The sequence below is a fragment of the Hetaerina americana genome, unplaced genomic scaffold, assembly GCF_022747635.1.
Source record: "Hetaerina americana unplaced genomic scaffold, ioHetAmer1.1.p SCAF_4, whole genome shotgun sequence".
NCBI classification, from domain to species: domain Eukaryota; kingdom Metazoa; phylum Arthropoda; class Insecta; order Odonata; family Calopterygidae; genus Hetaerina; species Hetaerina americana.
Window position 1 is genome coordinate 87,236,552 of NW_027286985.1, and position 12,777 is coordinate 87,249,328.

General features: G+C 37.8%; 1 protein-coding gene across 1 annotated transcript in view; it reads right to left on the reverse strand.

The window, feature by feature from the left end:
• LOC139692502 (sulfotransferase 1C4-like) overlaps positions 1–5,358 on the reverse strand; it is a 7,627-nt gene extending 2,269 nt beyond the window's left edge. Inside the window, exons 1-5 of the mRNA XM_071590721.1 lie at positions 5,154–5,358; positions 3,465–3,564; positions 3,110–3,305; positions 338–464; positions 161–255 (exon numbers count right to left, since the gene is read on the reverse strand). Of these exons, the coding sequence (XP_071446822.1) occupies positions 161–255; positions 338–464; positions 3,110–3,305; positions 3,465–3,564; positions 5,154–5,358 (723 nt within the window). The remainder of the gene's footprint in view (positions 1–160; positions 256–337; positions 465–3,109; positions 3,306–3,464; positions 3,565–5,153) is intronic.
• Between the last annotated feature and the right edge of the window lie 7,419 nt (positions 5,359–12,777).

A 12,777-nucleotide genomic window follows, 5' to 3' on the forward strand; every position in this document is an offset into this window, starting at 1 on the left:
GATAACGTCTCACAAATTCCTGAAAACTGATTGTTCTGCGTTGGCCATGGCAGCTTCAATATATAATTATTTAGAGTAATATTCATGGAACGGAAAGATGACTCCATTTAAAAATGAGATCATCGCTTTAGGTGGAATGGACTGACCTCCGATTGAATACCTTTTTCATGTCTTCATAGAAAAGTAGTAGCATATTTTTGTGACTTCTGTCATTCCACGCCTCTTCGACGTGACTCCAATAAGGAGACCAATGAACTAGAAACAGAAGAAACCAGAGTCGATTTGAAACAATCACGAAGTAGACAAAGCTCTGTGACAGCGATTTATATGAGCTTACGTAATCCTCTCTGAAAAAGGTCCCAATATTCCTCGAAACTCACTTCTTCGCCAAAATCTCTTTGAAGTTTATTAAAGTGATAATAAGAAACAGCGACATCCTTAGGATTTCTCGCGACGTAAATGACCTAAAATGAAAAAAAAACACATGTTATAGGGAAGATATAGTGATATTCAGCTGAGATCAAAACTGATATAAAGCAATATAGGAATTATTGGACATTCAGCTTCAATTGAGGAGATCAAGATTTGAATTGATAAGAGCTAAGGGTTTAGGATTGCTTGTACGTGTATGTAGACCGGGACTCTACGAACTTTGGCGAGATGCGCCATTTAGGGGTAACATCCAATCCGCCGCCATACCACCAAGAAATCGTAGGAGGAAGAAGTCGACAAGGTTTTCGATCAAATTTAGGAAATAATTGCAGATGTTCCTAGAAGGAAGGATTTTATAATGATGAGGGATTAGAATGCCACGGGATGCCAGGAAAGAGATGTGAATGATGTCGATAATTACGCTTTAGGAACGAAGACTGCCCATAAATGGGAAGAAAGCAATGCAGTACAGCAGGAGGCTAATTTAAATCCTAACGAACACTGGTTATTTATGTGAACACCAAAATTGGCGTTGGTGCAGATGGAAAATGCCCGGGGATTCAGAAAGATATCCGTTAGACTACGTAATGGTTGGACATAAATTTAGGAACAGCGTCATTAATTCGCATAGTTTCCCGGGAGTTGATGTACCTTCAGATCATAATCCAGTGCTAATGAAGTCAGATTCGGTGAAATATAACAGACGAGACAGTTAGCTGCAAACGAAATCAAAGGAAATGAAAGGAAAACAATGGATTTCAGGCGATATGATTAGGAAGATAGGCGAAAGAAGTATACGGAAGATCGTAAACATAGAGTAAGGTAGAAGAATGTACAAAGAATCTAATAACAAACTTCGGTGGAAACGAATTGGGTAAAAGAAGTGCTATGGAAGACGCAGTGCGAAGAAATAGAAATTTTACAAAGGAAGGGTGAAATTTATACAGGACGTTTTGCAGGAAGGTAAACACAATGTTAAGAAGTAAGAAAGGAAAATAGTTGCAAATATTGAATGAAGAGTCAGGAAAAATATTGATTCAACCAGAGAATATTCAAGAGGAATGAAAGGAATATACAGGAGAACTGTATAGAAGAACTGTATGGTAAAGTTATTAACCCAGCAAGGTTAAACATAGAAAGAGAATATAATGTTGATGAGGACAACTTGGGTCCAGGCTTACGCGATGGTGAGATAGAATGGACTTGAGTGAATTGAGTAGATTTTATGGATTTCAGAAGATAGGCGTAGATTAGACGGGTTAGCGACTTATTCGCTATACGCCTCCGGCTACTCAGGTGCAGGTGGTGGATAGGGAGTCGCGAATGGCAGTGTTAGTAAGAGGGGTGAGACTGAGGTGTCCATTATCACCTTTGGTATTCAACGTATATGTGGATCAAATAAGGCATGAGAAAAACTTGAGATAGGCATGGAAGTCGGTAGAAAATTCATAAAATCAGTATCGCTTGAGGATGATCAACCTTTATTTTTCCAGTTAGCCATGGGATTGAAGCGTCACTGAGTGCATTGGAAAGTCAGTGCAATAGTATGGTGATAATAACCAATGTAAACAAAACATAGATGAATGTTTTCGAAAATGTGGAAAGCTAAGTTGGGTATAAGCATAAGAGCTCATGCATTTGAGCAGGTTGGGCAGTTTACGTATCTCGGAAGTATTCTGGACCAAAATATCAAAGTAGTAGGGACTTGCGATAAGAAGAAGCATTACGTTAAGCAAAGAAAATTCACCAGAAGGAGGGAATGAATGACAGAGACGATGAGTTAGGATGTTAAGAAAAGGCTATTTTAAACTTTGATATAGAACGTCGCGGGAACATGGTCTTTGAAATAAGACGGTAGGCGTTTTTGGAGGATTATGAAATTTGAGTGTAGAGAAGGATGGAAAAGGAGAAATCTACAGAAAACAAAACAAACAAGGAAGTGGAGTGGGAGGAGAGAGGATTGTAGGGAGAATTCCAAAGGAGGCAGGAAAGATGGATGCAGAGCATTTTGATTGGCAATGGGATGTTGAAGACTGTGACAGAAGGGACAATATTCAGCAAATGAGAAAAGGGAAGGAACAGGATAGGAATGTTGTATGGAATGAAGGGGAGAAAGAAGTATGTGGAATTTATGAGAAACTCACGGTAGTATTTGTTGTCAGATTGTTTTTTGATAGGAGAGGCAAGTAAATTCATTGTTGTACAGTTGTGTAGGCTGTGTCCATCAAAACTCTACCTTAAACGGTAAACTGCCAATAATAGTCATTCATCAGTATCTAATAACTAACTGATGAAGACATTTTCCATTACGTCTGTCCCAAAAGTAGATTGACTTATTTTTTCCTGGAAAGACGGACGGGCGGTGGATTCTCTGGCTGGGTTCGAAGGAGGAGAGTCTCAGGAAAGGGTGGATGCCGGTGATAGTTGGCTCCCAGCCTTTGTGGATTGCGGATCGTTCGTTTGCGAAACCTCTATAACGTGACCTCGTTACGCTCCGTCATTAACCAGTTATTGAGACAGCAATATGCCGCCAAATTTTGCGTAAAACTGGGCAAACCCGGGAAAGAGAATCATGACGTGCTCAAGGCAGTTTATGGTGATAACGCCAAGGGTAGATCGGGTGTTTTTGAGTGACACAAGTTGTTTCGGTAGGGTAGAGTAGATGGATGACTCTTACCTTGCAAGAATCCAACAGCTTCGGTGGCAGCAGACTCAAGGGCAGATGAGTCTTGAAGTGTCTCGGGGAATTCATTTTCTTCGCCATCTCATATCCCGGAGAAAATAGTTTCTTGATATCCTTTTGTCTCGTAGAATCATCCTTGTTCTCCTCCATTAAGCAATCAAAAATTTCATTTCGCGCCAGCACACTTAACCTAGGTTTAAAACAAAGAGTAGAAGTGTTTCGAAAATCAGTACACAGAGTATTTTTAAGGAAGAAATGAGGCTTATCTATGGGTGATCACCATGTTAAGCTCATTGCCGAAATCACTTATCCTATAATACGATCATTTTCCTTTATCTCGGTTACTCACTCGAGTAGAGGGAAGCGGTCAATCAGTTTCTCATTCAGAGCTCTTTCGTAGTCAAGATCATTGTTCACTAGCCACACTAATTCCTGTGTCCAGGTTGTTCCTATAGAAAACAAATAACTCATTATCAATTTTGGTTGAGAGGGGGGGGGGTAGATTGAGATTAGATCACGATAACAGTTAATATCCACCGAATTAAATATACGATTCCATTTTTGGACTGCAGCTTTAAGATTTTGTCTCTTCTACATGTCTGAATGAACTTTACCTCATTTTTTCCGTGAAAAAGTAAATATCAAATAATGTTGCGTGCTCATATATTATCATCTTTCTTCAGAGATGTTTCAACTGATTCAAATTTTCCGACTTTAGAGTCCATGCGTTAATGAGCATGGGTTCTTAAGATAATTCTAGGAGTATCTTGGGTATATTTTGCTCTTCCTGTCATTTAGGTCCAAGTATTTCAGCAACCTTGGGAAGCCCATTGGCTACATTATTATTAAATATTGGCAAACATTTTTTTGCCTGTAAAATATTTGTTTCTTTTCTGCATCATCCATTATGCAATTAATTATTGCTGCTCGCCAGAATAAGAAAGCATTGAATGCGAGATACATAAAAATCATGACTATTTAACTGACTAAATCGAATCATCACTGAAATTCAACGAATAGTAGTAGTTTTTAGGGGAGGCGACCGACAGCTAAGGTCATTTGCGCCATAGGGGATGGACAGGAAAGGATGAAGGGTGGAGAGAAACCCGGCGTCGGCATTAGCCTACTCTTTACGAAAGGCGCCAAGGGGTCCGCAGCTTAACGTCCCATCCGACGGACGCCGTACTCACTCAAAGTGCCCTCCACAAAGCACCTCAAGTAGGGATCGAGATACCTCTGAAAAATATTCAACACCGCCGGGATTTGAACCCGCGCCCTCAGGGTGGGAAGCCAGTACGTTAGCCCCCGCACCATCTCGATCCCCTCAACGAATAATATGTCTAAACAGAAGAGTACCGATAACACACCGTTCTCATGTATTCAGTTCTTTTCAAACTGTTTCTTTTTTCCTTAAAACACTAATTTGAATAGCCAGGAGAGTTTTTACTATTGAGTAGACAGTAATCGAAAGTGTTTATCAAAAATGTTTGTGAATTCGTTTTAAGATTGTAATACAACGCCTTAGAGGCGCTATATTTCAATTATGTCCTTAAACTATACATTATGACGTGAATAATGCGATACGTTAGAAAGGTTTTTATTTGAATTCATTGATTTAAAAATGAGTAAAAGACTTTTAAAAGGTGTGATAAAAAATGTAAGATGCAGAAAAGCCAAAGCAAACCAAAATTCGGTTGATATCTGAATTAGGTCAGATGAAAACATTATAAAACACTTAATTTTCTAATGAAAAATAAAGAATAACTACACTGTTGGCGATAATAAACGAGCCCAAAATCGTTGGTGATGTTCTCCAAATATTTCCCGCAATCTCATGATTTATATATAATTGAAAGAAACTTATCTATTGCCTCATATCTAAACATTGCGGGAATGCATATTATCGGGAATACAAGTAATATATATCAAATGCTTACGATGTTCGAGCAACACATAATGAACTTCCCTAAATCCATTTAATTAACTCACCTGATTCCAAAGAAACTTTACACTCTGAAATTGTTGCATTGAAACTCACCTGATCTTGGAAATGTGACCACCCAAACGTCATCAGGCCGCAGTTCCAGGTTGTAATAACCAGCAGCTTCATCTCGATATTTGGAAAATAGAAAATAATTTTTTGGGCCTACTTGCAAAAAACATTTTTTTCGTTTTTGAAAAATGCTAGAAACGTATTTTCCAACCTCTTCGTCCGCATCTTTTATTTCATACGGGAAATTCATCTGAAAGTCGAAAATATGTAGAAAAAACGGTTTAGGTGGAACAATGATTCAGTGCATGCGATCTTTAACAGAAAATAATGTTCTTTATTTAAGCCTACGAAAGTAGCGAAATCTGATAAACACGATGATTTTGTTTTTCAAAATTTATTTAGTGCAAAATATGACACTAGAACTTGAAATCTATGAAATTTCTCCACTGCTCATATACCTATTTTTAATATTTTTGTTTTTTTGAAGGCTCAGAAAAATAAATCAATGGTCAAATTTTCTGTTGAAGGCTATCGTAGCCTTTAGATTTCAGAAGCGAGGAGTGTGTGATCTATTGGCCGCGCATTAGTAAGGTGTCAGTCAGTATTAGCTGTGGGATTGACATCTTACTAATTTAGATTGCAGGTTTTAAGTTTTCGGGTTCTACTCGGCGTCGTTCCAATGTTCAGAAGATTGCATTTCGTCCCCATTGCAGGAGACAGTAGATCTTTGATCCAATACATGATCGCTCATGCTGCGAGAACTAACTTAAATCTTCTGAGCCATGGAACGACGCCGCAGATCCGAAAATCCAAAACCTGTTAATCAAATGGATAATTGATAAGACTCCTTCAAGAGGTTCACCTCCATGCATTTCAGAAAGATAACATTACACCGTGAATGTTTATTGGGAGGCTGAACTTTCTAGAAAATCTTCTTAAGAGTCCTTATTTGTCAAAAATTCACTCTCCTAGATTAATGCATATTACTTTGATTTTTGAATGCGGGGGTTCCGATTTCGCTGCACTGGTTTGTATTACGACTGAAAACTATTTTTACGAAACTTTACGAGATTAGCGGAGCGTTAAGTCTTTGATGGCCGGGGTAGAAAATTTTAAGTCAGAAATGTCTCGCATCCAGACATCGCGATTTAAGTACGAAGTCTGTGAGCTTGTGAGTATTTTTGTCAGTAGCACGTCGCAACCACTTCACATGTCCGCATAATCTTTTTGATCTCCAATTTCAGATATCACGTACATTTCTCCGAAGCATCTTTCCTCTCAGCGTTGGCGCGTCGAATGCGAGGGTCCAATATTGACAAGAAGATCGGATTAAATCGCATCTTGAGACGCGAAAGTCTGATGAAGTCAGTTGCGGAGAAGAAACTCGTCTAAATAATTAGGAAGAACATGGATTTGACACTCGTAATAAGCAGGAGTGTATCCAAATAATGGTACAACACATCCTGTAGATCAAGTTCATTCAATTTTTCCGAGCGTCCTACTGTTCTAATTCGTGAAAATTCACGTCTTTCCGTGTACCGACTTCGCCATAATAGTCAGCACTGCAATGCACTACAAATGACACTGCAGTATGATAATGGTTTATTTTTGTAAGTCACTAGACTCAAATGTCCATTAATTTTTTTTCTAGTTTTTGACTGAACGTTTAGGAAGCAACGTCATATTTCTTTCGTTCCGATCAGAATGCATAAATATATTTATGTGAAATCAATTTTTTGTGAAATTATTACCAAATCCGGACAATGCGCATGACAGCCAAAGAAGTACGGCAATGATATTATTCTCTTGCTTCCTTCAGATGTTTTGAAAACTTCAGTCAGAGAAACAGTCTCATGAATCCACTTATGAAATTCCTTAGGTTTTATTGATTATTCTTAACCGAAACATTTCTGTGGATAGGCCTGCTAATATTTTCGATGAATCAAATTACAAAATCCCAATATTTTGCGTTTCTGAAAAAGGCCAAGAACGCTAAAGGAGAACACAATTGTCCATCTTTCCTTGAAAATACTCTTGAGTAAAATGATAATTGTTGGCGTCATTTCAAGCCGAGAGCTGCAGTGTTTACTCGTGCGCAATATGGGGAATTTCTCTCCGGCAGTAGGCAGGCGCTCAGGAGCCTTCGAGCATATTATGAGACTACATTTGCTAGCATTTAAAATTACTATAGCACCAGGTTAACACTCCCTAGTATGAACGAATGTTCACGAAGAGGCGTCTTTCGCAACAACGAAAAACCATGTGGAAACATGTCCAAAATGTTGAACATTGAAAGCAATAGGAATTTCTGTAAAGATTCGCCTGTTTAATAACGAAGATAATTGTTGCTATACTTATAATACTGCTCAGATACCTCGTACGTTTTGGTTGACACTTGAAAGACTTCGGTCCCGCGCCTCCTTCTTTGTGTAAGCTAGGGCGGGTGGGTCTTGCAATGCAGCCGGGCCATAGCAATTCAACCGATGCTAGCACAAATATAGGTTTTTAAAGAGCCCTACTTGGACTGTCGAAGACCCTATGCAGGTGATCCAATAAAATCCGCGCTAATTATCGGCGACAACCTTCTCCCTCCTCATTGGTTGTCCGGAAACTTTTGACACCAGTTGGGGTTCCAAAGCGAGGCATGATCACCGATCTTTGGACCGATGCGGTGGATTCATATAGTTAATTAGCCTCGCTAATAACATAAATAATTTTCATAATTTGTGAAATATCTATGCTAAGCTGTTTTATTATTTTTGGAATAAGCTCTCAGAAGTTCGAATAAAGTTCACTGGATTGAATCTTATTGATTACATTCGAATTGTAGACATCATATGGGCCAGTGAATTGAATTTTACCAGATGCAAGATTTCCTGAAATTTATCCATGCAGCATCAATTTGTACGGGGATGTGAACATAGCGTGAGACTAGCGGATAGGGATGCGAAAGCAGACTGACATACTGCGGGTCCTATGTTTGTAAGACGCGCGGGAACCCGTAAGGTCATCCGTACTTCCTTTCATTGGCTGGGTGTCACGCACAATCCACGACTTACATTTCAATACGGACGGAAAAATATCATCATTAGTCATCCAAATTTCAAAACAATTTTTACAAATCAATTTACAATGTAATTGTCAAGGAACTTGTAGAATTAATATTTTTCTGTATTGAAAGCGAGTATAAGGGATGCGAATAAGACTTGCGGGCATACCGCAAAATGAAAACGGTTGCGATCTCGTGAATTGATCGGGGAGCATTAAATATTTTTCTCGGTGCAACACACTCTCTCCAATCACCCTATGTGATCAAATCGGGGAAAAGAGCTAATTCGACACTACACAGTGAATTGAAATGACATACATACGGTCAATATTTCACGATAGATCAGCAAGAATAGCAGTATCGAAATCATTAAACGGGCTACAATCCACGGTAGAACCAATAGGTACTCACTTTTATATGCTTCTTTGATGGCTATGGTGTGAAAAATGCGCTTTGATACGGTAAATTGAGCAGTTCCTCCGATGAAAGAAGATAGCCTAAGCATTGCACAATTTGTAATCTAGTGGAGCCGTCTGATAAGTAAAGATGACGAGGCACGTGACTTTCTGAGGGAGAATGAGTACCTCCTTGCCGTTCACGAAGCAGTCAATAAACTCTGCTTTTCCTGACCTACATATTCGTCATCTCTGGCCTTTCATGGTTTCTTATAGCATTCGAAATTTGACTGAGCCCATTGGAGGCGGGAAAATTCAATTTGGTGCCTCTAACACATATACATGGGTATAATAATTAATCGGACGATTGCAACAAAAGAGGTATTATTCTGAAAGTTACATTATTTATGACCACGTACATATATTTTTATATGCTGAGTCCTATATCACATAAATAGGGTGTGGATGAAATTATAATCCTCGCTCACAGTTGTATAAACAAATACTACTCTTCAAATATGCACAATTCATAAATATATACCGCGTGAGCCCTTTGACCTATCACTTATAAGCCATAATTTACCTCAATGTTGAAAGCATAATGGTGAGTTTTATCACAGATCTAATCTACATGTTGTAGTAATAGTTTTTAGGGGAGGCGACTGACAGCTAAGGTCAAGTGCGCCATTAGGGATAGATGGGAAGAGAGAATGGTTAGAGGAAGACCATCCAGCATCAGCATTAGCCTACTCTTAATGAAAGGCGACATAGGGACCACAGTTGAACGTCCCCATCCGACGGAAAGGGTACTCTCAAAGCACCCTCCACAAAAACTCAGGCCAAAATATCCACTGGGTTGCCACTTAAAAATATCTGCTGTCTCCAGGAACTCGACAGGTGGGAAGCCAATACATTAGCCACCGCAACATTGCAATCCCGTCTCATCTACAAGTACATACGTACATCAACGCTCATAGATATTTGAAGATTTGCAAGAGAGTACCAATCTTAAATTTAATAATGTTGCATCATGTCTGATAATTATAAAAAATTTACTCTACTAGATTAGGAGTTGAATAATCTGGGAATTATTTAAATAATCGAGGACTTTAGTCTACCTAATTTTCATAGTAAGTGTAGCAACAGGTTAGTGAGTGCAGAAACAGGTTAACACAAAATGTAGACCAACCGAAATATTTCGGTAAAATAAATTGCATACTAGCATTAAACTGGTATTTTCTGGCAGTTGGTGAGAATTAACATCCCCTTCTACCTTGACAAATGAATATTTGTAATATAAAGGCTTAAAAATTTATTATTTATTTAGGTGTTGTATTGTTCAATCAGTCAGGCATGTGACATTGAAAATGGTCATAAAAATAAACAGAAAAATAATTACAAAAATAAATGAAGATACAATAAATGAAAATACACACTTCCATGAAATATGGCAGTTGAATGCATTTAATAATTAAAGGAATGCACAGAAACACAACATACACACTCTTATGTGTGACACAGCTGACACGTTATCTCCAACAAACTCATCCACACTATAATAGTGCTTGATTAGAAGTAACTGCTAAAGTTCATTTTTAAACCTATTTACAGTGGGTTTATTTTCTATATTAATTAGCAATTTAAGAAAAATAAGTTAAGGAATATGATAAGGACCTTTCTTAGATACAGTGTGAGACTGCTGAATTGAATGTACATTTTCTCTACCACAAGTGAAGTGACAATTAACGGATGAGGTAAGTAAAAATAATCCTGGATTTTTAACTATGATCAATTCATGGTAAAAAATACGTATGCATGGTAGAATCATTATTTTGAATTTAAAAAAAACAGTGACCTTCCAGGAGTAGCTATGAAAGATTTCGCTAAACGACAGTTTAGCCAAAGCTTTCAGACTTTTTTTTGCATAGAAAAGACCTTAGCACAGCACTAGTGTTGCCCCAAAAGATTACACCATGCAACAGATATCAATAGAATTTGGCATAATACGAGGGTAATCCCAGAAGTACCCAAGCCAACAAAGAAAACAAAACTTTTGGATAAAAATGTATTTATTTTTCAACATAATCTCCTTACAACTCTATAAACTCTTCCCAGTGTTGTTCAATAAGTTTGATACCCTTTTTATAATAAGAAGTCTTGCTCCTGAAAATAGCCATTAACTGCCGACATCACTTCTTCATGGTTAGAAAATCTTTGACCTACATCAATTTTTTCAAGTTTCCAAACAGAAAGTAACCTAAGGGGGCTACACCTGGTGAATAAGGTAGCATTTCAAACTTTAATTCATGAATTTCGGCCATTGCAATAATGGATTTTTGAGCTGGTGCATTGTGTTGATGAAACAAAACTTTCTTCTTAGCCAAATGCGGCTGCTTTTGCTTGATTTCTTAGCTCAAATGTTGCAACAATTTCACGCAATACTTGAAAAATTTGGGCATAGTAGAAGTTGTTCACTTTGATCTCACATCATGTGAAGGATTTCATATCTCCCTAGAAACACCCTTGCATGGCAAGAATAACCAAAATGTAAAGCTCCTGAGTCAGCATTTACTTTTAAACAGCACCAGAAGTTAGAAGATGTTGGGCTCTTTGTCTCTTCAGTGATCAGCTCTGTATCCACATTCTTATGTATGCCTAGTTAGTTCATTAGTATATGTTTGCCATAATATACTTCCATTCCACTTCACAAACTTGCTTTTCTCAAACACAACTTTTAATATTTCTCTATTTTTATGCTTTTGACAATGAATTTGTTATTCTTAACTCATTAAACATGTCAGATTTGGATTTTACTTCAATATCAACTGCTTGTGGTGTAATAATAATTATTATCTTTGTTAGGCGAATCATTATGGCGAATCATATTGTTTTCAAGTTGTAACATTTCGGATTTGTTCCCGCAGGGTTTTTCATCGCTGGTAATTCACACAATTAGTGAAATCATGTTTTGATAAGGTTTATCAATCATTTTTACATTACCGCATGCTTGCATAAATTCATTTTAAATAATAACCAAAAAAGGTGTCCCTCACATATTCCTCATGGCTGAAATTCGAAAACATTTGAATCTCACCACTCGTGATTTCATTTTATCTTCCTCTGCTAGGACAATAGGCCACATCCAATACTTTGTGTAAATTTGTGCATTTGATTGTGTGTGGATTGGTGCTTTCCTCACAGAGTTGGTCCCTGGCATTTGGTTTGACACCCTATCACTTTACTTTACGGATTTCAAGAAACTGCAGGAGATGCTGCGACAGTAACTTTTAACGGAGTAATCCACCACGTGTGCATTACAATGCAATATTTTCAGAGTGTAAAAATCATTTGCCTTGACTGGAATACCTGGACTCTTCTGTATCAGGCCGAGTGCTTTAGCCGAAAGGCTAGGCTAAATCACTCAGCTGGACATCGAGGAATCCGGGTTCGAATCCTGGACAAGATGAGTAATTTTTACACTCTGAAATTGTTGCATTGTAATACTTCGTGGAAAATGAGTGACCGTAGTAAGTCAATTTGAATTCCAACCCATTAAGGATAAAGACCTTCGTACATCATTGGACCAAGTGCATTAGTGTACAGGGAGACTAGAGTGAAAAATAAAAAAGGTTTCTCTGACGTAAGTCGTTTATTTCTATTCCATTCTGAGAACTTTTCTAATTACCCTTGTAGTTCTATCAGGTACTCAAGAGAGGATATGGAAATATACTATTATAATTTATTCCATGTGAGTAAAGGGTGAGAGTTGCAGAGAATTGTCCAGTACAACCAAATAAATCTTCTCATTAATTTATTTTTTTCAATAGGACTAAATCTGTTAAAAATGTTATTTTTCTCAATGCAAATAGTAGACTTAACATCTTGAATCTGGGTTTAGGCACCACAAAACTTGGTGGCACTTGATTGTGCGATCTATGTCAAGGAGGGCAAGTGTGCAAGGCAGGGGATGCCAAATTACCCACATAAATCTTGTAAAAGTTGTGAGACCAAGTCTGATATTTTCCCTACTCACCACAATGCTCGCAAAGTGACATTTATGCCTCATAAAAATTGTTTCTTTTTGTTTTCCTTTGTCTCTATGGCTGTCATATAATAGATAAGTGCAAAAATCATTACACTGGTTTAACTCAAATGATAACTCAGAAAAATAGCAGCATGCATTTTCATTTCTGTTTTGAAACTTGCTATAAGAATGCATCATTTT